This window comes from Pelobates fuscus, chromosome 3, assembly GCF_036172605.1.
Source record: "Pelobates fuscus isolate aPelFus1 chromosome 3, aPelFus1.pri, whole genome shotgun sequence".
Lineage (NCBI taxonomy): Eukaryota > Metazoa > Chordata > Amphibia > Anura > Pelobatidae > Pelobates > Pelobates fuscus.
Genome location: NC_086319.1, coordinates 308,748,617 through 308,771,127, shown reverse-complemented (window position 1 = coordinate 308,771,127; position 22,511 = coordinate 308,748,617). Strand labels below are relative to the sequence as shown.

At 39.0% G+C, this 22,511-nt stretch overlaps 1 protein-coding gene across 5 annotated transcripts in view; it reads left to right on the top strand.

Moving 5' to 3' along the window:
• Window positions 1–22,511, top strand: part of CHD2 (chromodomain helicase DNA binding protein 2) — a 73,986-nt gene that overhangs the window by 35,595 nt on the left and 15,880 nt on the right. For all 5 annotated transcript variants that reach the window (XM_063448872.1, XM_063448869.1, XM_063448870.1 and 2 more), the window contains 22 exons: window positions 756–889; window positions 1,934–2,159; window positions 2,422–2,522; window positions 5,395–5,439; window positions 5,928–6,106; window positions 7,660–7,784; window positions 9,404–9,620; window positions 9,873–9,962; window positions 10,694–10,884; window positions 11,337–11,525; window positions 11,673–11,835; window positions 12,519–12,671; window positions 13,599–13,670; window positions 14,159–14,308; window positions 14,847–14,998; window positions 15,113–15,209; window positions 15,442–15,534; window positions 16,220–16,390; window positions 16,692–16,867; window positions 18,174–18,215; window positions 18,306–18,445; window positions 22,371–22,509. In XM_063448872.1, coding sequence (XP_063304942.1) covers window positions 756–889; window positions 1,934–2,159; window positions 2,422–2,522; window positions 5,395–5,439; window positions 5,928–6,106; window positions 7,660–7,784; window positions 9,404–9,620; window positions 9,873–9,962; window positions 10,694–10,884; window positions 11,337–11,525; window positions 11,673–11,835; window positions 12,519–12,671; window positions 13,599–13,670; window positions 14,159–14,308; window positions 14,847–14,998; window positions 15,113–15,209; window positions 15,442–15,534; window positions 16,220–16,390; window positions 16,692–16,867; window positions 18,174–18,215; window positions 18,306–18,445; window positions 22,371–22,509 — 3,045 coding nt within the window. The remainder of the gene's footprint in view (window positions 1–755; window positions 890–1,933; window positions 2,160–2,421; window positions 2,523–5,394; window positions 5,440–5,927; window positions 6,107–7,659; window positions 7,785–9,403; window positions 9,621–9,872; window positions 9,963–10,693; window positions 10,885–11,336; window positions 11,526–11,672; window positions 11,836–12,518; window positions 12,672–13,598; window positions 13,671–14,158; window positions 14,309–14,846; window positions 14,999–15,112; window positions 15,210–15,441; window positions 15,535–16,219; window positions 16,391–16,691; window positions 16,868–18,173; window positions 18,216–18,305; window positions 18,446–22,370; window positions 22,510–22,511) is intronic.

The window sequence follows — 22,511 nt, the reverse complement described above, 5'->3', positions numbered from 1 at the left end:
TGTGTCTCTCTCCCCCACATCTCTCTTCCCCTTTCTCTCTATTCCCCTTCTTTCTCCCCCTGTGTCTCACTCTTCTCCCTCCTTTCCCTGTGTCACTCTCTCTCCCCTCTGTCTCTTTCCTTCCCCTCCCCCTGTGTCTCTCTCTATTCTCCCACTGTCTTTCTTCCCTCTTCCCCTGTGTCTCTTTCTCCCCCCTCTCTGTCTCGTTCTCCCCCCTCCCCTTGTGTCTCTCTATTCCCTTTCTGTCTCTTTCTTCCCCCTCCCATTTACCGAAAGAAGTCAGAGGGGGCCGGCCACGTTGCACACTCGCTAATGCTGACAGCAGTGAGCTGTCAGCATAGGAGGACTGAAGGAGGGAGCATGTCTCTCTATCATGCTCCCTCGTGGTTCCCACAATTCCCAGCACAGTATGATGTGGCTGTGCTGGGAATTGTGGGAACCGCAAGGGAGCATAATAAAGAGATGGCTCCCTCCTTCAGTCCTCCTATGACAGCTCACTGCTGGATCGGCTAGGTGGCCACCCAGCCCGGCGGCACCAGCATGGAACACGGCCGTCCACCTCAGAGTGTGCCACCGGACTGGCCACCCGGTGACACCTACATGCACATCCCCCAGGTGCCGCGGCCCACCGGGAAATTTGCGGGTCCCGGTGGGCCAGACCAGCCCCATCTAGCTAGTTTTGTGTGGAAACAGATTTGTTGTCATTTGTTTTATGCAAACAATGTTTAACCATGAGTGATTTTGAATTGCAACAGCTACAAAGAAGATGATGACTTTGAGACAGATTCCGATGACCTGATCGAAATGGCAGGGGAGGAGGTAGAGGAGCAGGAAGATAATCACGAGACTATAGAGAAAGTATTGGACACCAGGATTGGAAAAAAAGGAGGTAAGGGTAGCTTATATTCTACTTTTATTTTGTTCACATGATACAGCATAAGAAATGATAGCCCTTTCTACCAAAATAATATATATAACATCAACAATTCCATCTGGGTTTATATGTGATGCAACATTTCATGCAAACTTCTAGTTTAATATACATATGTTCCTATTCATAATTAAGAACAATAATCATATTTGAGTAGGTGAAAATCCCTCTCTCTCACCCCATTTAATTTCAAAATGTTTACAGGGAGAGGGAATATAGTGTTTAGCAGGTAAGAAGTAAGAATAAAAAAACCTCTGCACGATTCTTTTACAATGCAATATTCATTAAATGTATATGCACTGTCTTGGGCCCATATGAACGGCATAATTAATTAAAGGAACACAATAGGATCAGGAACACAACCACTATCTGGCCACCCTCTTACCCCCTAAATATAGTAAAATCTTACCTTTATTGCAGTCATTTACTGATGGCTCTTCCCCTGATCTGCCTGCTTGGCTGACATCATCAGAAGTGGTGTTCCGAGACAATCAGAACACATTCCGATAGGAAATCATTGAATTGACAGAGCTTGTCAAGGAGGCAGATCAGGGGCAGAACCAGCACAAGCCAAACACAGCCCTGGCCAATCAGCATCTCCTCACAGAGATGCATTGAATCAATGCATCTCTATGAGAAAAGTTAAGTGTCTGCATGCAGAGGGCGGAGATACTGATTGTCAGTGCTGCACACTGTGCAGCAATACCCCAGGAAGCACCTCTAGTAGTCATCTGAGGAGTGGCAAGTGGAGGTGTCCCTAAGCTGTAATGTAAACACTGCCTTTTCTCTGAAAAAACTGTGTTTACTGCAAAAAGCCTGCAGGCACTGACTATACTCACCAGAACAAATACAATAAGCTGTAGTTGTTTGGTGACTATAGTGTCACTTTAAGTTTTTGCTGTGTGCCTGACAGTGCCTTGGCAGCTTCATTACAGGCATTTGTTATTGTGTAAAAAAATAAAAATAAAGCGCTAACTAGACTTTTAAAAATTATTATTTCAGTTACTGGAGCATCAACTACTGTGTATACTGTGGAAGAAAATGGGGATCCTTGTGCTGACTTTAATCCTGAAACCGATGAAGGGGAGCCACAGTACCTTATCAAATGGAAAGGGTGGTCTTACATCCACAGCACCTGGGAAAGCGAAGAGTCTCTGCAGCAGCAGAAGGTGAAAGGCTTGAAAAAGCTGGAAAACTTCAAGAAGAAAGATGATGAAATCAAGCATTGGTATGACTTACCCGCTTTTCTGCAAAACTAGTACCAAAAACGCTTAATCTTAATTATGTCATTTTGGGGTATAGATGCTGCCCCTGGGGCTCTGTAAATCATAACAGAGCTGTTTTGTGAGAAGCAACACTGTTTCTTTTTGCAATTCCCACTCATCAAGTGCCTGTGAATGAGACAGCCACTAAGGGCATTCAGCCTAAAATAAATTAACTAATAACAGAGTGTTCATTTAATTTTTAATTGTTTTTTTGTTTTTTAATAGGCTGTCAAAAGTTTCACCTGAAGACGTAGAGTATTTTAACTGTCAGCAAGAATTAGCATCTGAATTGAACAAACAGTACCAGATAGTTGAGAGGGTTATAGGTAAGTGGGATATCATCATTGTTTTTCTACATTAGAGAAAATAATAATTGCAGTCACAGATTATGAGTGGCATTTTTAATGAAGGAAAATAATATTTTGTGTGTGTATGTGCATATGTGTATGTATATGTGTATATGTGTGTGTGTATATGTATATATATATATATATATATATATATTTATTTCCAGCCTGTGGTTTTTAAATATTTGCAATTTGTGCAAAAGTTTAAATAATTTTTTTTCATATCTGTAGAGTACTTCATTTAAATGAATTTGTTATAGTCCTGCAATAGTCCCCCTACCCTCTACCATTTCCTTAGTGGCCCCAAATGACTGTATTTCACTATTTAGAAATCTATTCGGGGCCAATACAAACCATTGTGTGGAAATCTATTCACAAACCGGACATTATATATGACACGGGGCCATGCATTTAGACTGGAAGAAAGAAGATTTTGTCTAAGGCAAAGGAAAGGTTTTTTTACTGTAAGAACAATAAGGATGTGGAATTCTGTGCCTGAAGAAGTGGTTTTATCAGAGTCCATACAGATGTTCAAACAGCTACTAGATGCATACTTTCAAAAACAGAATATTCAAGGATATAATCTTTCAATGGGTAATAACTGCTTCATCCAAGGATAAATCTGACTGCCATTCTGGGGTCAAGAAGGATTTTGTTTCCTAGCTTGTTGCAAAATTGGAAGTGCTTCAAACTGTTTTTTTTTGTTTTTTTTGCCTTCTTTTGGATCAACAGCAAAAAACAAATGTGAGGAAGGCTGAACATAATGGATGCAAGTCTCTTTTCAGCTATGTAACTATGTAAGAAGGCTTGAAAGTGTGCTTCCAAACCCTCTGAGTAGGAGAGCTGGGACTGTTACTTCCTAGTTCTCATACCCTAGCACGAGGCTTGACAAATTTAATTGAAATCTAAGAAACAAAAAAAGTAGCTCAGACCTTTGTCAGCATGATTAAAACTTAACATTTAATAATATTTAATAAGAGTAAGTCATAAACCCTGCACATTCTCTGTGGAACAAATAGCTGGCCAGACTCTATTGGAGCACAGGATGCTACTAAGTAGCAATAGAAGAGTGTCTACTGTTCAGAAACACAGCTTTTGCAACAGTATCAAAAGAAAGAAAGAGAAACTAAGCCAACAGGTTTAGAAGAATGTCCTACTGTAGACCAATAGGGGCCAGTGGTAAAGCATTGGCTTGGCTTAGTTTGTCCAGAATGATTATCTCCGCAATGGAGGCGGGGCCAGCTATGACGAGACAGGCACGGCGTGGTGGAAAAAGTAACTTTATTTGCATTTCCCATGCAATGAAAAGGGAGAAAGTCACCTTAAACAGACAAACTCACTCTCACTCACAGACAGACACAGTGACTGACCAACACACACACTCAGAAATTAGATTTTTTTTTTTTATAATTTTTATTGAAATCCACCCACCCTCCCCTACCTTTAGGAGAGCTGGAGTGGACTGGTTTTCCCTGGGGTCCAGTGGGGCTGCTCCCATCTCCCTGCTCTGTTTAGTGAGACAGGGGCCAAAGTGACGTCATTCCAGCTCCTGGCATCACTGGAGGGAGTGTAAGGGAGCAGAGCAGGGAGATTACAACTCCATCGCCACCTCCGCACTTAGCCAGCTACCTACCTGCCTGCCCACCTCTATATCATTCAGCCGGCCTCCTCCGCTCTCCTACAACCAGTGTTCTATAAGAGGTAGAGTTTTTGGATAGAATACCGGCTGTCTTCCTCCACTCTCTCACCCGCCTCCTGCATTCTCCATTGCTGTCTCTGCTGAAAGGGCAGAAAAATATGAGTCACCAGGACAAAATTCCTGGTCGCCATGGCGACTTGTCATCTGGGATTTGTCAAGCATTGCCCTAGAATACGTTGATGTAATTCATGGTGCTGTCACACTCTGCCACAGTGTCATTGCATGCAATGACTCTCTATGGCAGAATCAGAGGCACATCACTGCAGGAGTCGCGCATGCTGGTCCGTCCTCAATGCTCCCCTACGAGGAGCATTAATTGGACCGTCATCCTGGAGACACACCGTGGCAGCCGAGGGAAGGTGAGTTAATTTTTTTTTTTTGCTTTTTCTTTTTACGAGTGTGGATGGGGGGGGCGGGGGGGTGTTAAAACTAGATAGAAACATTAAAGGAACACTATAGTCACCTAAATTACTTTAGCTAAATAAAGCAGTTTTAGTGTATAGATCATTCCCCTGCAATTTCACTGCTCAATTCACTGCCATTTAGGAGTTAAATCACTTTGTTTCTGTTTATGCAGCCCTAGCCACACCTCCCCTGGCTATGATTGACAGAGCCTGCATGAAAAAAAACCTGGTTTCGCTTTCAAACAGATGTAATTTACCTTAAATAATTGTATTTCAATCTCTAAATTGAACTTTATTAACATACAGGAGGATCTTGCCGGGTCTAGCAAGCTATTAACAAAGCAGGGGATAAGAAAATCGTAATTAAACAGAACTTGCAATAAAGAAAGCCTAAATAGGGCTCTCTTTACAGGAAGTGTTTATGGAAGGCTGTGCAAGTCACATGCAGGGAGGTGTGACTAGGGTTCATAAACAAAGGAATTTAACTCCTAAATGGCAGAGGATTGAGCAGTGAGGCTGCAGGGGCATGTTCTATACACCAAAACTGCTTCATTAAGCTAAAGTTGTTCAGGTGACTATAGTGTCCCTTTAAGACTGTAGCGTTAGGAATACAGATATATATCCCCAACACTGCAGTGTCCCTTTAATACATTTGATGACATTTGGTGCATATTAATGTTACTGAAAGAAAGAAGCCATTATGACAAACGTAATGGTAAAACCATATCATTTATTTTTATTTACACAGCAGTGAAGACTGGCAAGTCTGGTTCTGGACATTCTGACTTTCCAGGTAAACTGCCCCATGATCACTCCATATTTTGTTGTTTGCACATACCTTTTCTATCCTAAACATACATCTATTTTTAATACCAATGGTATTTATTTAGTATTTCCCTTTTAGCTTTAGACCTTTTCAAATTGTATTTTGGATGTGCCTTGAATTATATGTGCACAGCAATACTTATCTCACACTTTGATGATTCGGATAGTCATAGTACACATTTTCTGACACAACCAACGTTTCTATAGTATTTGTTCAATTCAAACACCAATACCCATCAGCCCGAAAAGTGGCGGTTGGCCACACCACTTCCAGTTGATTTAATTTAAGTATGGATTGATTAATAGGAATCATGTGTGTGTGTTTTTTATTATTATGCAGTGCTTAGAATTTGCGCTTGTTTCTAGTCTGAAAAAACAAACCTGCTTAGTTGTTCTGTGTTTTCTTTTTGGAAGGATAGTATCTGTGCTAATCCTTCACTTTTGCTTTTGCACTAGCTCACGTTAAAAAAATGGCCTCTTCTAATGAGCCGGAGTACCTGTGCAAATGGATGGGCCTTCCGTACGCAGACTGCAGCTGGGAAGATGGGGCTCTCATTAGCAAGAAGTTTCAACATTGCATTGACAGCTTCAGCTCCAGAAATAATTCAAAAACCACCCCGGCAAAAGACTACAAGGTGTGTATGCCTCATACTGTTACCATACGAGGATAAGCGGTACTGTCGTTTTTTTCACTTCAGTGTTCTTCTATTGTGGCTAAATTGCCCACATAATGTATTTTATTATACTTGCTTAAAGGATCACTATAGGGTCAGGAACACAAACATGTATTCCTGACCCTATAGGGTTAAAACCACCATCTAGCCCCTCATGCCTCCATAAATATAGTAAAAATCTTACTTTATTCAAGCCTGAAACTGTAGATCTGCATGCTGTTAGACTCAGAAAAACAAGCCGTCTGCTTCCCCATAGGATTGGCTGAGACTGACAAGGAAGCAGATCAGGGGCAGAGCCAGCGTGATTCAAACACAGCCCTGGCCAATCAGCATCTCCTCATAGAGATGAATTGAATCAATTAATCTCTATGAGGAAAGTTCAGTGTCTGCATGCAGAGGGGGGAGACACTAAATGTTTGGATGCATTTTAGGCAGCCATGACCCAGGAAGGATCTCTAACCGCTATCTGAGGAGTGGCCAGTGAAGTTATCACTAGGATGTAATGTAAACACTGCATTTTCTCTGAAAAGACAGTGTTTACAGCAAAAAGCCTGAATGTAATGATTCTACTCACCAGAGCAAATTCAATAAGCTGTAGATGTTCTGGTGACTATAGTGTCCCTTTAAGTGATTTTGTAACTTTGTATGATAAAACAGTCTGTAAAGTATTTCGGGGGCATGATCTCAGATAACTATATGGAGGATTTATTAAAAAACTATTTTATGGGATAGGTTTTAAAAATGTGCGAAAGGCTGGTAAAGCATGAACTCCATGACATACATGAAAACAAGATACATCTCAATGTGTCTTCCCTTATAAAACATATAGGTAAGGTGTATCTCTACAACAGCTGGGGGGTTCCTTTTGGCCCAGCCTTGTTTACAAAAAAAAAAACATTTAACATTTAACAGTGGCATCCCTTTACTATACATTTACAACATGGGTTTATGCACAATCTTCACTCATTCTCTATTATGAAAAGTGTATGATTTGTATTTAACACGGTAACATCTTGCCTTAACTGTATTTTAGACATTGTTCATTTAAAATTACCCTATCCATTTAAACAATAAAAGTGTAAATGGATAGTCTGTTTTAGTGAAAATTAATGTGATAACTGAACATCATTGTTGGATTAATAATAATTTTGAGTGTCAGAAATGAGATATGCTTTGGATTGGAAGCTAAATTGCTGAGTAGGTTTCAGTCCTTAACCCCTTAAGGACCAAACTTCTGGAATAAAAGGGAATCATGACATGTCACACATGTCATGTGTCTTAAGGGGTTAAAGAGCTGGCTGGCAAATATTTATGGGTGTTTGTGTCCAGTATTTTAATATCCTTTATTTAAATGATGTCCACGTGACAGGCTGGGTAGAGCAGAATACTTTGTACACCGACCAAGTAGAGGAGTTACAGATCAGGTTGGAAAAATGGCTTATTTTGATAAAGTCTAATCTTCTTTAAAACACAAATACATACATTCTGAGAATTGTATCTATATTTCTTTAAAGGTTCTAAGGCAGAGACCAAGGTTTGTTACCTTAAAGAAGCAACCTGCTCATATTGGTGGTGAGGGCCTGGAGCTGCGAGACTACCAACTGGAGGGTCTTAATTGGCTAGCTCACTCGTGGTGCAAGTACGTATCTGGAGTCTTCATTGTAACACACCTAAAAGTTAAATATACTTACCGTATATACTCGAGTATAAGCCGAGTTTTTCAGCACATTTTTTGTGCTGAAAAACCCCAACTCGGCTTATACTCGAGTCAGTGTCTGTATTATGGCAATTTGCATTGCCATAATACAGACCGGGGGAGAGGGGGGCTGTCAGAGAGCTGTACTTACCTTTCCTGCAGCTCCTGTCAGCTCTCTCCTCCTCCGCGCCGTCCGTTCAGCACCTCGGTCAGCTCCCAGTGTAAGTCTCGCGAGAGCCGCGGCTCTCGCGAGACTTACAGTGTGAGCTGATAGAGGTGCTGCACGGACCGGCGCAGAGGAGGAGAGAGCTGACAGGAGCTGCAGGAAAGGTAAGTACAGCTCTCTGACAGCCCCCTCCTCCCCCCCACTGAACTACCAATGCCACTAGACCACCAGGGAAGGAGCCCCCCTCCCTGCTATGTATAAAGCAGGGAGGGGGAACGGGAAAAAAATAATAATAAATATTACAAATAAAATAATAAAAAATTAATATTAAAATAATAAAAAAAAAATAAAAAAAAAAAAAAATGAATCATAAAAAAATATTAAAATAATAAAAAAAAAAATTGCCCACTCCCCACCAAGGCTCTGCAACACACGCACACACACACACACACACACACACACACACACACACTGCACACATACTCATACACACACACACTGCACTCATACACACACGCACACACATACACACACGCACACACATACGCACACACATACACACACACATACACACACATACACACACGCACACACATACACTGCACTCATACATACACACGCTGCACTCATACATACACACGCTGCACTCATACACACGCTGCACTCATACACACACGCTGCACTCATACACACACGCTGCACTCATACACACACGCTGCACTCACACACACACTGTAAATAAATATTCAATTAATATAATTTTTTTAGGATCTAATTTTATTTAGAAATTTACCAGTAGCTGCTGCATTTCCCACCCTAGTCTTATACTCGAGTCAATAAGTTTTCCCAGTTTTTTGGGGTAAAATTAGGGGCCTCGGCTTATATTCGGGTCGGCTTATACTCGAGTATATACGGTAAGTAGCGCAAAACAGAGTGAAATGAATGTGTATTTGTGGCGATACACCAGATTTACTCCAAGTGCCATTCAGAGCTTATCAAGTTGGTGGCAAACCCTAATTTTGTCAGTACCCTACATAGTCACATAGTCAATCACCCACAACAGTCTGCAGACTTTTTTTTAAAATTTAATTTTTTTTAGTTGTCAGTAAGCACAAGGGCCTTGTGGTTCACTTAAAATACCAACAGGTATCCTAACAAGATTTTTTTTCTCTTATTCATATTTTATTTCTTTAGCTTCTGTAAGTACAATAAAAAAAAAATATTGGTGGTAAAACCATGAAAAGATAAAATGCATAACAATGCGATTTGTAAACTGGGGAAGAGCAGAGGGAAGATAGTTTGTTTAATTTGCAGAGACTGAATACAATTATTGTCTACCCCTACCCCCTTTGTATTTTACACTAATCCACTTCTGCTGTTGTCCCTTAACTTGTAGGTACAACAGTGTAATCCTTGCCGATGAGATGGGCTTGGGGAAGACTATACAGACTATTTCCTTCCTCTCCTACTTGTTCCACCAGCATCTGCTCTATGGGCCATTTCTCTTAGTTGTGCCCCTATCAACTCTAACATCTTGGCAGAGGGAGTTTGAGATCTGGGCACCTGATATTAATGTAGTAGTTTACATCGGAGACATGGGAAGCAGGAATACGGTGAGTGTCTGTAATATCTGCAGCACAACATGAAGATCTTCTACTTAAGTTTGTGCCAGATCTTGGCTAAGACTCGTATAGTTTATTATGTCACCAGTGACTCTCAGATGATATGTGGCTGCTCAGACAGCAAAGTTTGTTAATGGCAAATATTGTTTTACAAGTACTAACTAGATCTTGTGGAAGTTGTACTTGACTACTGCTAAGCATCATCTTAAGAACAAATTTTACATCTTAATTTTCAACTTTCAGATACGAGAATATGAATGGGTTCATCAGCAGAGCAAGAAGATGAAATTCAATGCACTACTAACCACCTATGAGATTTTGCTGAAGGACAAAGTAGGTTATTAACAACACATTTCCTGTATATCAGAACAATATGTTGTGCTTCTTTCTTTAGTTAAAAATATATTTATATATGGAAACCAACACTACTGAATTGCATCGCTGCTGACATAACTTAGTAGTCATAGTCTGCTTTTTAGATTTATATTTGTAAAATTGAATGGCAGCAGATTCATTGTGGCTTGAAGATCCAAATGTTTAACTCTTTTGGAAATTAATTATAGTTGTACACATACTCCTTACTACTTCAGTAAATCCACAAATTCTATTTAACTTTGTTAAAATGAATGCAAGTGTTTCATATGTAACCCGTGCACACCAGGTGCATTAATAGAAGCACAGCAAATATGTCTTTCAAGTGAGCAAACAACAACCTTTGGCCAGAATGAATGGAATAATAGAGAGTTATGCTGATTATTCAGTTATAAAAAAGTTATTGTGGTCAAACTTTGAAAACATTGCTTGTTAAAGGAATTGTTATTTATAAATATTTTGAAGATTTCTATTCTGTTATTATTTTAACATTTACGGATCGATTTCCCTATCCTCATGCTTAATTTCCCTTGGGCTGTGCAGCAGTCCATCAAATTTAAAATATCACAAAAGCTGAAATATATGTGTGTACATGTCTGTTAATGCTTCCTTTGAACTCACTATATTGCTTGCATTTTTAATCCATGTTTTTCATTTTGAGGCTTATTTTGTTGTTGTTTTTTGTCCTGCAGGCGGTATTGAGTAGTATTAACTGGGCATTTCTTGGGGTGGATGAAGCACATCGGTTGAAGAATGATGATTCTTTGCTCTACAAAACACTCATAGACTTCAAATCCAACCACAGGTTACTGATCACAGGGACTCCCCTTCAGAACTCTCTCAAGGAGCTGTGGTCTCTGTTGCACTTTATCATGCCAGAGAAGTGAGTATAAATAATGTAACCAACTCCATGTTATAGGGTATCATTTACCATCATGTGTATTACCAAAAGCCCAGTTTTTATAGGTTAGCTGCATTGCTGAATTGAAAAAAGCTGCATCCCTGGGTGCTGGGGAGATCTTAGGTATTTGTCAGATGGCCTGAAAACTGTTTGACCAGAACAGAGGTTATGTAATTACAACCTGCTTACACTACAATAAGCTGTAGTGATTATGATATTTAGATTGTTCATTTTAAGGACTCAGAATGTGCTTTACATTTCTAGATTATCAATGCCAGGAAAATGCATACTTGTTTGCAGTAGCTCGTCTACATAAAAGTTCTGTTTAGCAGAGCAGAGTCCACATCATGGGCTCAATTGCAGGAGACTTCTAATGAATAGACGTTACATAATAGCTTCCAAATACAGCTAAATGTTTATCATGATTTTTTTAGGTTTGAATATTGGGAGGACTTTGAAGACGAGCACGGCAAAGGGAGAGATAATGGGTATCAGAGTCTACACAAGGTCCTCGAACCCTTCCTTTTGCGCAGAGTCAAAAAGGATGTGGAGAAGTCTCTACCTGCCAAAGTAGAACAGATCCTGCGAATAGAGATGTGCGCTTTGCAGAAGCAGTATTACAAGTAAGTCTTCTCCTTGTCAATGCAAAAGTGAGATGATCCAAGTCGGATTTAAGGACTGTGATATCGTATTGGTATAAGCTGAAAGCTAACATCCTGGTTTAATGCAATCAAAATTGTAATCTCCCCACTTTTTTGTTTTGCCAACAGATGGATATTAACAAGGAACTACAGGGCTTTATCCAAGGGAACAAGAGGTAGCACATCTGGCTTTCTTAACATTGTCATGGAATTGAAGAAGTGCTGCAACCACTGTTTTCTCATCAAATACCCAGAGGAGATAGAGAAGGAGAGCAAACAAGAGGGTTTGCAGGTTAGTGAATAAAAAAAAAGTACATGTGAGTTCAGCTTTCTCAGTAGTAGCAATAGTAAGTAAAGTAAAGAAACTTAAGTATTCTTATTTCTATGTTTTAGTCATCCCAGTAAGTACTCCACCCCCCAAAAAATGTAATAAATCAATGGATGATAATGCAGCATTTAGCACACTAATCATTATATAAAGTAAAGGCCTGATGTTTAACTTTATGTGGACATTTTTGATATATCTCTTTCAGCACCAGTGAATGCTTTATTCCATAACAATAATTCCATGTTGGTTTGTTATAGCCTAGAGATGGAATTATATTGCACAGCACTGTAAAGGGCCAATGTAGATTGCCATAACAATCAATTTCTGATTACTCTATGCTATAGAACAGGGGTGCCCAAAAGGTTGAACCCCAGATGTTTTAAAACTACAACTTCCATGATCCTTTGTAATTTCAAATCATGCATCATGGGAGTTGTAGTTCTTCCACATCTGGGGAATCTACCTTTTGGGCACCTCTGCTATAGAATGTCAAGGGGAAAAAAAGGCTCTTAAAAACGTGTCCAGCCTCCTCTTTGTAGGACATGGTACCTGACCATCCCACATTTAGGTTTGTGTATAAGGGAGCATAAACTAAGGTAGACCTCTCAGAGGCATAATTGGTCATTGTAAATGTTTTCCCCTCCCAGACTTTAATTAGGAGCAGTGGGAAACTAATTCTTCTGGACAAGCTGCTGACAAGACTGCGTGAACGAGGGAACAGAGTGCTTATTTTTTCCCAAATGGTGCGCATGCTGGACATCTTAGCAGATTACCTGACAATCCGACACTACCCTTTCCAGGTAATGCAGTAGAAAAAATAAATAGTATTCAGGTTTAGAACAATTGTGGTTATATGATGGATTGCAGGTTTTTATTGTGTTTTGAAGGAAAGCGTGATTTCTGTGAATGGACCTTTCTATCACATCCACATCTTCAATATTAAGATGTCAGAATTTTAGAACCTTAGAAAATTTGTTTTAAATAGACTTACTATTTAACTGTGATTTGTTCTGCCTGGTGTGGGTCTGTACAATATCTGCAGAATTTGATAGTCCCATTAGTGCTGAGAAGTGCAATTTCTGCAGTAATCCAAGAGTACAGTAAAATATATGGAGTTTGTTTACAGCAGTAGCCACACTGATTAAAAAAGAGACAATAGACACGAGTGAGACCCATATTTACTGAAGTGTAATAGAGTTACTTGCTAAAGGGAATTTCAAATTTAAGGCCAGAGTAGCAAAACTAAAAGAATAGACTGAGAGATTTTTCCTGTTCGGTTACTTTGAGCTTGATTTTGAAATTCACTCTGAATTCTCACTTTAGTAAATAACCCCATATAAAGCAAATAAAAAAGTAAACTTATTACTTAAAATTTATTTTTTATTCTTTACCTTTATAATTTTTTGGGGGGGAATGTGAATGAGTCAAACTTTAACTCCATTGTAAACACAGTTTAAAAGACCATGCAAATTGTGTCTTGTAAACCAGTCTGCAAGGTGTGCTAGTTCCTTTACTCGACCAAAGAGTTAAGTTGCAGACCACTAGTTGTCCAATACTCTGTAAGGAGATCTGTCTGGTCACAGGGCCTCTATTTGGAGGGAATAACCACCAAGGTTATTTTTAATACCTGGTGATTCAGAATTAGAGTAGCTCATATTGAATTTCTCACGTCGATCTCCTGCACAGGGCGTTTCCATAATACTAGTTTATGTTTTCTATTCCTGCAGAGATTGGATGGCTCAATAAAGGGGGAACTTCGGAAGCAAGCCCTGGATCACTTTAATGCTGAAGGATCAGAGGTAGGACTAAAGTAACAAGATGGTAATATTGATATATTTTCTTTGACAACACTCTATGCCCCAAGGTGGTACTGATTCATGGAAATCATTTACAGGTTTTTCACTGTAGTGTTATTTTTTTGTGAATTTCAAATTATAGACCAAAAATAGCCAAACTGGAAACATAGCTGATGTGGAGAATTTTTCCATTTTAGAAATTTTGGCCTTTACATTTGAAGTTCACTTTGAATTCCCAGCAGTTGTCACTTAATAAAATAACCTTGTGAGGATTCCAGAATATACTTCAAATGTGTTTCAGTTGACTAGTGGTTCTGTGACCCTCACTTTGCATTTGCCATCTCAGATTGATATTCCTTTAATTGAAAAGCATGTTTCAATTTGTAAACTGTAGTACAAGGTAATAGCCGTATGTTGAACGGCTGCATTAGACCAGTTGTTTTACTCAAATATTCCCTGTATTGATTGCTTTACATTTCCATACTTTTCAGGACTTTTGCTTCCTGCTTTCCACACGGGCTGGTGGTCTGGGGATCAACTTGGCTTCTGCTGACACTGTAGTCATATTCGATTCCGATTGGAATCCCCAGAATGACTTGCAGGCTCAAGCAAGAGCTCATCGAATAGGCCAGAAGAAACAGGTTAGCGATTTCCCTATTAAATTGCATTGAATTGTATATCCACTATAAGTGCATTTTTATTTGAAGATCCAGGTTTTGCTGCTATCACTTGTTCCTTGGTTAGTTTATGCGAAATTAACCAGCACATGCTAAGCACTCAGTAGGATACCACTGGCATTCCTGCAAATGATGTAGCTAGATAGATGTTTTTAGTTTTCTTGCTGAAGATTGCTGCCTGTAATTGTTTCCCACAGGGTCTCTTTCTTCAATATAATTACGTTTTAACCCCTTATGGACCAAACTTCTGCAATAAAAGGGAATCATGACATGTCACACATGTCATGTGTCCTTAAAGGGGTTAAAGGAACCCTCCAAGGTCTGCACACTCTTCCCCTTTATATTGGAGGGGGTGTATATTTCTCTATGGAATGGCTGCCGAACTACTGTTTGGTACTTCATAATGACAATAGTTTACATTAGGAGGAGTGTACTTGATACTGATACATTCTTCATGTCACGTGGATATCTACAATGGAAAACCAATTGCACTATATTGCAGGTAAATATATACAGACTTGTTACTAAGAACACCGTGGAGGAAGAGATCATCGAACGAGCAAAAAAGAAAATGGTTCTGGACCATCTTGTAATCCAACGCATGGATACCACAGGCAGAACAGTGCTGGACAACAACAACTCTGGAAGTTCAAAGTAAGAACAGTTGCTATATGTATCATACTTAGACGATGGGATCCTTGTTTGCTTTGTTTTGATGTTTAGGGGCGTGTTTTTTGTTTATATGGATTCCTGATTTGCCCTTTACAGCTCCAATCCATTTAACAAAGAAGAACTTGCTGCTATTCTAAAGTTTGGTGCTGTGGACCTTTTTAAGGAACCTGAAGGTGAAGAGTCAGAGCCTCAGGTTAGTAACTTTTTAGTTAGAGCTAGTTCTGAAAAATCTACTGTGTCTCACTGGAATAAATGTTAAAAGTAGTTTGTGTTTGTAAGTACAACTGCTGATTATTGCCATGTTACTTTCCTATTTCTTATCCCATAGATGAATACACACATGTTCTAATTTCAAGGGCTTTGTTTTACTAGTGTTTGATTGTTTTCCTACGACACGCTTTCATTCCTTTTTCGTTTTCTATCAGGAAATGGACATCGATGAGATTTTACGCATGGCTGAAACAAGGGAGAATGAGCCAGTGTCCACTGCCACCGATGAGCTTTTGTCTCAGTTCAAGGTACAATGGTAGTATTATTACATTTGTTTGTGAATAAATTAAATTATTTTTCTGTTCTGTACTTTGGTATTATTGTTTCCTGCTATAGAATGTATTAGGCATACAAACCTTTTGTCCTAATCTGTGCAAAGAAAATGTCACGAATGTATTAAATTGTTAGCACCAGCTGTGAGTGATGTGGCCATAATGCCCTAGTATTTAGCATTCTTGTAAAAGACGATATAATGCAGAATGCTTTTTTCTGAAATATATATTAAGGATTATGCATAGTACCATACATAAAAGAACAAACAATCTATCCTTGTTAAATAACCTAATTTTACGAGTAATATAAGCGTGCATTCAATCTTTATAAAGCTTGTTTCGGAGTGGATCTATATTTTCTTGCAAATAAAACCTATTCCTGAAGTTTCCCTTTTAAATATTCTGAATAAAATAGAAATTGTACAGGTTAAGGATAAAGGTCAATGTTTGTGTTCCCCCAATAGTTTCCTTTGGGGGAACACAAACATTAGTACAATCAAGAAAATGTATTATTCGTTTTACTATGGATAAAAATGTCCTTTGAAACCTGCATAGATTTTTAATTAACTGAATAGAGAGAACAATAAATAATAAAGCTGCATTTAGCTGGTGGCATTCCCAGACATCTTCAATTTCCTTAACCCAACTGTGTTTCTTTCAGGTGGCCAACTTTTCAACTATGGAGGAAGCCGAGCCAGACTTAGAAGACAAAGTACATGATTGGGATGACATCATTCCTGAAGAACAGCGGAAGAAAATCGAAGATGAAGAACGACAGAAAGAGCTAGAGGAGATCTATATGCTTCCCAGAATTAGAAGTTTGAATAAAAAGGTGGGAACTAAGTGAATTTCAGCACTATTGTAATATCCTGTGTTTAACTTGTAAAACAAGACTTTACTTAAAAAAATATATTTTGTGTAGTTCTTCATGCATATTGGAGGATCCCAACATCTCACCTAGTGCTGCAGTTGATATGTGGTCATCCCTAGTGTGTGTTAAAGAATCCTGCCAAACTTGTACATCCTCAAAATGTTATATAATTTGTCTTTACATAATTGTCGCAGTGGTGAGCTTAAATATAAAATGAAGTCCTACCTAATAGGTGTAATATGAGGTTTTATAATCCTTTCAGGCTCCAGCAAATGATAGTGAATCTGATTTGGAGTCCAAACAGAAAGCTCAGCGTTCCTCTGGATCGGAGAGTGACTCAGACGACTCGGATGATGAAAAGAAACCTAAACGCAGAGGACGTCCTCGCAGCGTTAGGAAGGATAACGTTGAGGGATTTACAGATGCAGAGATCAGAAGGTCAGTGACCTGGATTCTAAGTCTATGAAGCTCCCCTTTCACTGGCCGGAAACGTGTAGCTTTGTGGATGATTTGGTGGTATAAACGGAGTACATAACTAGCTAAAAGTGTTCCCAAAGGCTTAAAGGGACACTGTAGGCACCCAGACCACTTCCGCTCATTGAAGTGGTCTGGGTGCTGTGTCCCTTTTGCACTTAGTGCTGCACTGTAAAACATTGCAGCTCTAAGTCTGCCCTCTGGCTGTCTAACAGACAGCCACTAGATGGCTTCCAGGAACCCAGGGTCCACATGGACCTCCAGCGTCAGATTTTCCCCATAGGAAAGCATTAAATAATGCTTTCCTATGGGGAGGTCTAATGCGCGTGAGCCCAATGCCGCACATGCGCATTAGGTCTCCCCTGCTCGCTTACGTCGGTGGGGGTGGAGTGTGGGCGGAGCCTGACCCAGCGCCAAGGGACATCAGAGCTGGATTCAGGTAAGTGGCTGATGGGTTTTTAACCCCTTCAGCCACGCTGGAGGACGGGCGCGAGGGAGGGGGGGACCTATTAACCCTATAGTGCCTAGAAAACTACTTTGTTTTCTTGGCACTATAGGATCCCTTTATCATTGGCAAACAAGATACATCTGATCTGTCTATTATTGTATCTTGATGGGAAGGCTGTTGAAAATAACTAACTAGCTACATCATAAGATTCATTGGTAGATAATAGACCAGGGTTTCTCAGATCCCATCCTTATTTTCACTGGACTCGACTGTTGCGGCTTGACTTTAATTTTCATATTTTATTCAAAACCTATCTTGTCACTCCAATGGACCAGAGATTTAGCTCTTTAATGGATGTTATACAGTAAATCTGATTGTTTTTGTAACCTAGCATCCCGACTAATATAGGCCATAAACAAACATGTTCTACTATTGTAACAGAAAAAATAATAGATTGTCTGAGCGGTGTGAGCAATCCCATCTCCAGCATTCTGTCCTGATCAGTGTCATCAAAACTGGGAACATTGATCATGCAGAAGTACTAGTTGTGCATTGTTAATGCAGCCATGATGAGATTGGTTTTCGAAGACACTTTGTCTATTTCAAACAATTATTAAACATTTAGATTACATCAGGTGATGGCACCAGAGGACTCGTGGCTGCCGAACCACTACAGTGAGCTTTGATTGTTTAGAGTGCCTATTTAATTTTGTGTCCTACTTTCCTTGTTCTCTGCACATAATTGCACATTTTGATCTTATATTCTCATTTCATTTGTAGCAGAATGGTTTTGTTCTTATGTGGATGTTTTTTTTTTCTTAGGTTTATCAAGGCATATAAGAAGTTTGCTACTCCACTTGAAAGGTATGTTTCTAGAGTATGATAAAAATATTTTTTTCCATGTTACCATGTTGAGTGTCAGTAGCCATCATGTTTCTGTTCTCTATATAACAGACTCGAGTGCATTGCTCGGGATGCAGAACTTCTTGAGAAATCTGTTGCAGATTTACAGAGACTGGGTGAACTATTACACAACAGCTGCACTTCTGCCATGCAGGAGTTTGAGGAACAGCTAAAGGAAAACCCTACAGATGGTATGTAAGCTGCATGCGTCCTGTTTAAATGTATATATTTAATATATCTAAACCAGGGGAAGGCAACCTTTTAGCAGCACTGTGCCGATATAGGATTTTGATGTCCCGTAGCGTGCCAAGCCTGTAATTGCTTTGTATCGTTGTATATGTGCGTATATGAGCTATCATATTCTATATGTTCATTAGTAGTTTATGGTATCTTGTATGATACATATGAATGTGAGCTGTGTATGAGGGCTGCTTGTGGAATTGTGTGTGTGTGGATGGATATGTCACATTGTGTGTTTGGTAGTGTGTATGTGTGGGGGCTGTTTGGGGTATTGCATGTGAGAGGCTGCATGTGGGATTGTGTGCATGTATGTGGATTGTTAGTGGTCTTGCGTTTGTGGGGATTGTGTGTAGGCTGTTCGTATTATTTGTATGAAGGGAGGCTTATTCTGCAGGTCTGTGTATATTGAGCAGTGTGGGTGGTTTCCCTGGGTTCTAGTGGGGACCAGGCTGGCCAGGTACAAGTCAAGGACAGGAGCTGCAACAGCAGCTGCAGGCTGCTCTACTGCAGTGTGGATTCCCATTCACAAGTGCTGGGAGGAACTGATCTGAGATCACTTCCTCTCCGTTCTGCAATGCATAAATTGAGGATTGTCCTTCACTACCTCTTCGTATTAGCAGATATCTGAAGTTTCACTGAGACTCCTGATAGGCTAGAGCCTGTTTGGCTCTAGCCGCCTTGAGTGCCGTGGAAAGACACCTTGAGTGCCGTGCATGGCACTAGTGCCGTAGGTTGCCTACCCCTGATCTAAACAGTTTAATTTGTTATATTAATAATCCTTAAGAATATTACCCACCATCAAATGTACCTTGATGCACTACTTGATGGTTCTGCCTCCAGTTGAAGGCAGACTCTTCCACACCAGGATGAGACGCTCCAATCAGGAACATCTCACTGTGATCTATGGAGACTGATCTTATCCCATAACGTCCTCTGGGGTCAGTGGTAGTTTAACCCTGTCCTTCAGTTCCAATTATCACATACATTGACTTAGTGCTGCATTATAAATGGATAGCAGCCACACTGTCACTGCTTTAAATGCTTCCACAGCACAGTTTACAGTTAGTGAACTGGACTTTTGTATGCTATTAGCTGGGCTGTACACGCACATGAGAGTGTGATCAGGTTACTCTAAGCACCATGCACTTTTCAGTAATTTGTAGTGCACATGGTGCTTATTTATTTAAACAGCTCTTTTATCTATACTAACCCTTATAAAGGGATACACTTTAGCAGTTTATTGTGTAGATCGTGCTCCTACAGTCTCACTGCTCTGTTCTCTGCCATTTAGGATTTAAATCACTTGTATACAGCCCTAGCTTCACTCTCCCTGGCTGAAACTCAAACAGCTTCCATGGGGGAAAAAAATGCAGCAGTGTTTATTTAGAAGTGACTTTTTTCTTGCTCTGTTGATTGAACATTTAGCATGCACAATAGCTTTGGGCTATTGCAGGTAATTAACAGAGCAGGAGATAAGAAATTCAAATAATTGTGCCATAAGGAAAGCTAAAGAATTATCTTTTTCAGAAAATGCGTAAGGAGACTATGAGAAGCAGGCTTTATGCGCATTATTGCAGTTTATGTGTTGTAACATTTTAATTTATTCTATATTGAATCATCTTTCTTTCCTGTTTCAAATACATAAGTCATGTCTCATTTAACCCCTTATGACCGGAGGGCGTACTATTACGTCCTTTTAAAAGCGGCTCTAAACGCCGCAGGGCGTAATAGTACGCCCTCCGGTTTTTAGTAACTTACCCGGACGCCGGCGGTCCCACGCCGGCGATCGCGGTTGGGGGGACTCCCAGGGAGCCCCCCGCGGCACGTCCGCCCTCCAGGAGCCCTCCCGGCCATGTGAGAGTGAGGTCCTTGCGAGGACCTCACAATCATATGGCCGGGATAGCTGCCTGCTGCATTGCCAGCAGGGGGACCAACTGTAATGACAGTTGGTCCCCCTGCTGGCTGAAAATCAAATTAAAAAATGTTAAAACAGTGTAAAAAAAAAAAATATATATATATATACTTAGATCATATATATATATATATATTATCTATATACACATATACACACATACACATACACCGTCTAGGTGTATTTTAATATTAATATGTATATATATATATATATATATATATATATATATATATATATATATATATATATATATATATATTAATATCAAATTACACGTAGACTGATACTGATTAAATATATATATATAATTATTGTTATATATATATTTATAAATAATATAAAAAAATATGTAAATACGTAAAAAAATAAAATAAAAAATAAAATATTAAAAAATATATAGATGTGTTTTATGTCGTTCTAACTGTATTGTGATGTTAATATATATATATTTATATCAAAATACACGTAGAACGAAATAATATACATAAATATATACGTATATATCACTATATATATATACCTATATATAAATAAAAATATTTAAAAAAAAAAATATATATATATATATATATACGTATATATACACATATGTATATATATACATATATTAATTCTACACATATATTTATGTAATAATTTTACATAATTAGGTATCCTAATTAATTACAATTAGCGGGACCTGCCTGACCACCCATGCCGAAAGTATAGGGAATTTAATTTGCTATCACTATATTTAACCCTATAACTTTCCAAGACACCATAAAACCTGTACATGGGGGGTACTGTTTTACTCGGGATACTTCGCTGAACACAAATATTAGTGTTTCAAAACAGTAAAATGTATTACAACCATGATATTGCCAGTAAAAGTGAAGTTTTTTGAATTTTTCATACACAAACAGCACTTACACGGACGATATTATTGCTGCAATACTTTTTACTGTTTTGAAACACAAATATTTGTGTTCAGCGAAGTCTCCCGAGTACAACAGTACCCCTCATGTACAGGTTTTATGGTGTTTTCAAAAATTACAGCGTCAAATATAAGGCTTGTGTTTCATTTTTTTCACATTAAAATTCGCCAGATTGCTTACGTTGCCTTTATGACCCTATGGTAGCCCAAGAATGAAAATTACCCCTATGATGGCATACTATTTGCAATAGTAGACAACCAAAGGTATTGCAAATGGGGTATGTCCAGTCTTTTTTAGTAGCCACTTGGTCACAAACACTGGCCAAAATTGGCGTTTTTTGCATTTTTCACACACAAACAAATACTAACGCTAACTTTGGCCAGTGTTTGTGACGAAATGGCTACTAAAAAAGACTGGACATCCCTTATTTGCAATACCTTGGGTCGTCTACTATTGCAAATGGTATGCCATTATGTGTGTAAATGTATTTCCTGGGCTACTATACAGTCTCAAAGGCAACGTAACCAATCTGGCGAATTTCAATTTCAAATGTAACACGCTATATTTGACCCTGTAACTTCCCAAAACACCATAAAACCTGTACATAGGGGGTACTGTTTTACACATAAGACTTTGCTGAATACAAATGTGTATTTTATTGCCGTAAAAGCAAACATTATTATGACATTGACAGTTAAAATGTCATGTAGAATTAAAAAAATCAAAAAAATCTTATTTTCTCCCATTTTTTTCATATTAAATTATGTTTCATAGCTAAATATTTGATATTAAATGTTTCCCCTGAATGTTTCCCCTGAATAAAATGATATATAATAAGGGGGGGTGCATTTAATATGAAAGAGGTGAATTACGGTTGGACAGACATATAGCGCAAATGCCAGGTTTTGTTTACGTTTTGTTTCGTTCACAACTTGTACATTTGGCTGCGGTGTTAAGGGGTTAATCTGGTCCCATATAATATAATAATAAAAATAGTGTTACGGTGACATATTTTTTTAAGCAAAATTATATATTATATTCTAATAGGTAAAGGTCCGGGTAAGAGGAGGGGTCCAACTATCAAAATCTCTGGTGTCCAGGTGAACGTTAAAGCCATTATCCAACATGAGGAAGACTTTGAAATTCTCAAGAAATCCATTCCAGCAGATCTAGAGGAAAGGAAAAAGT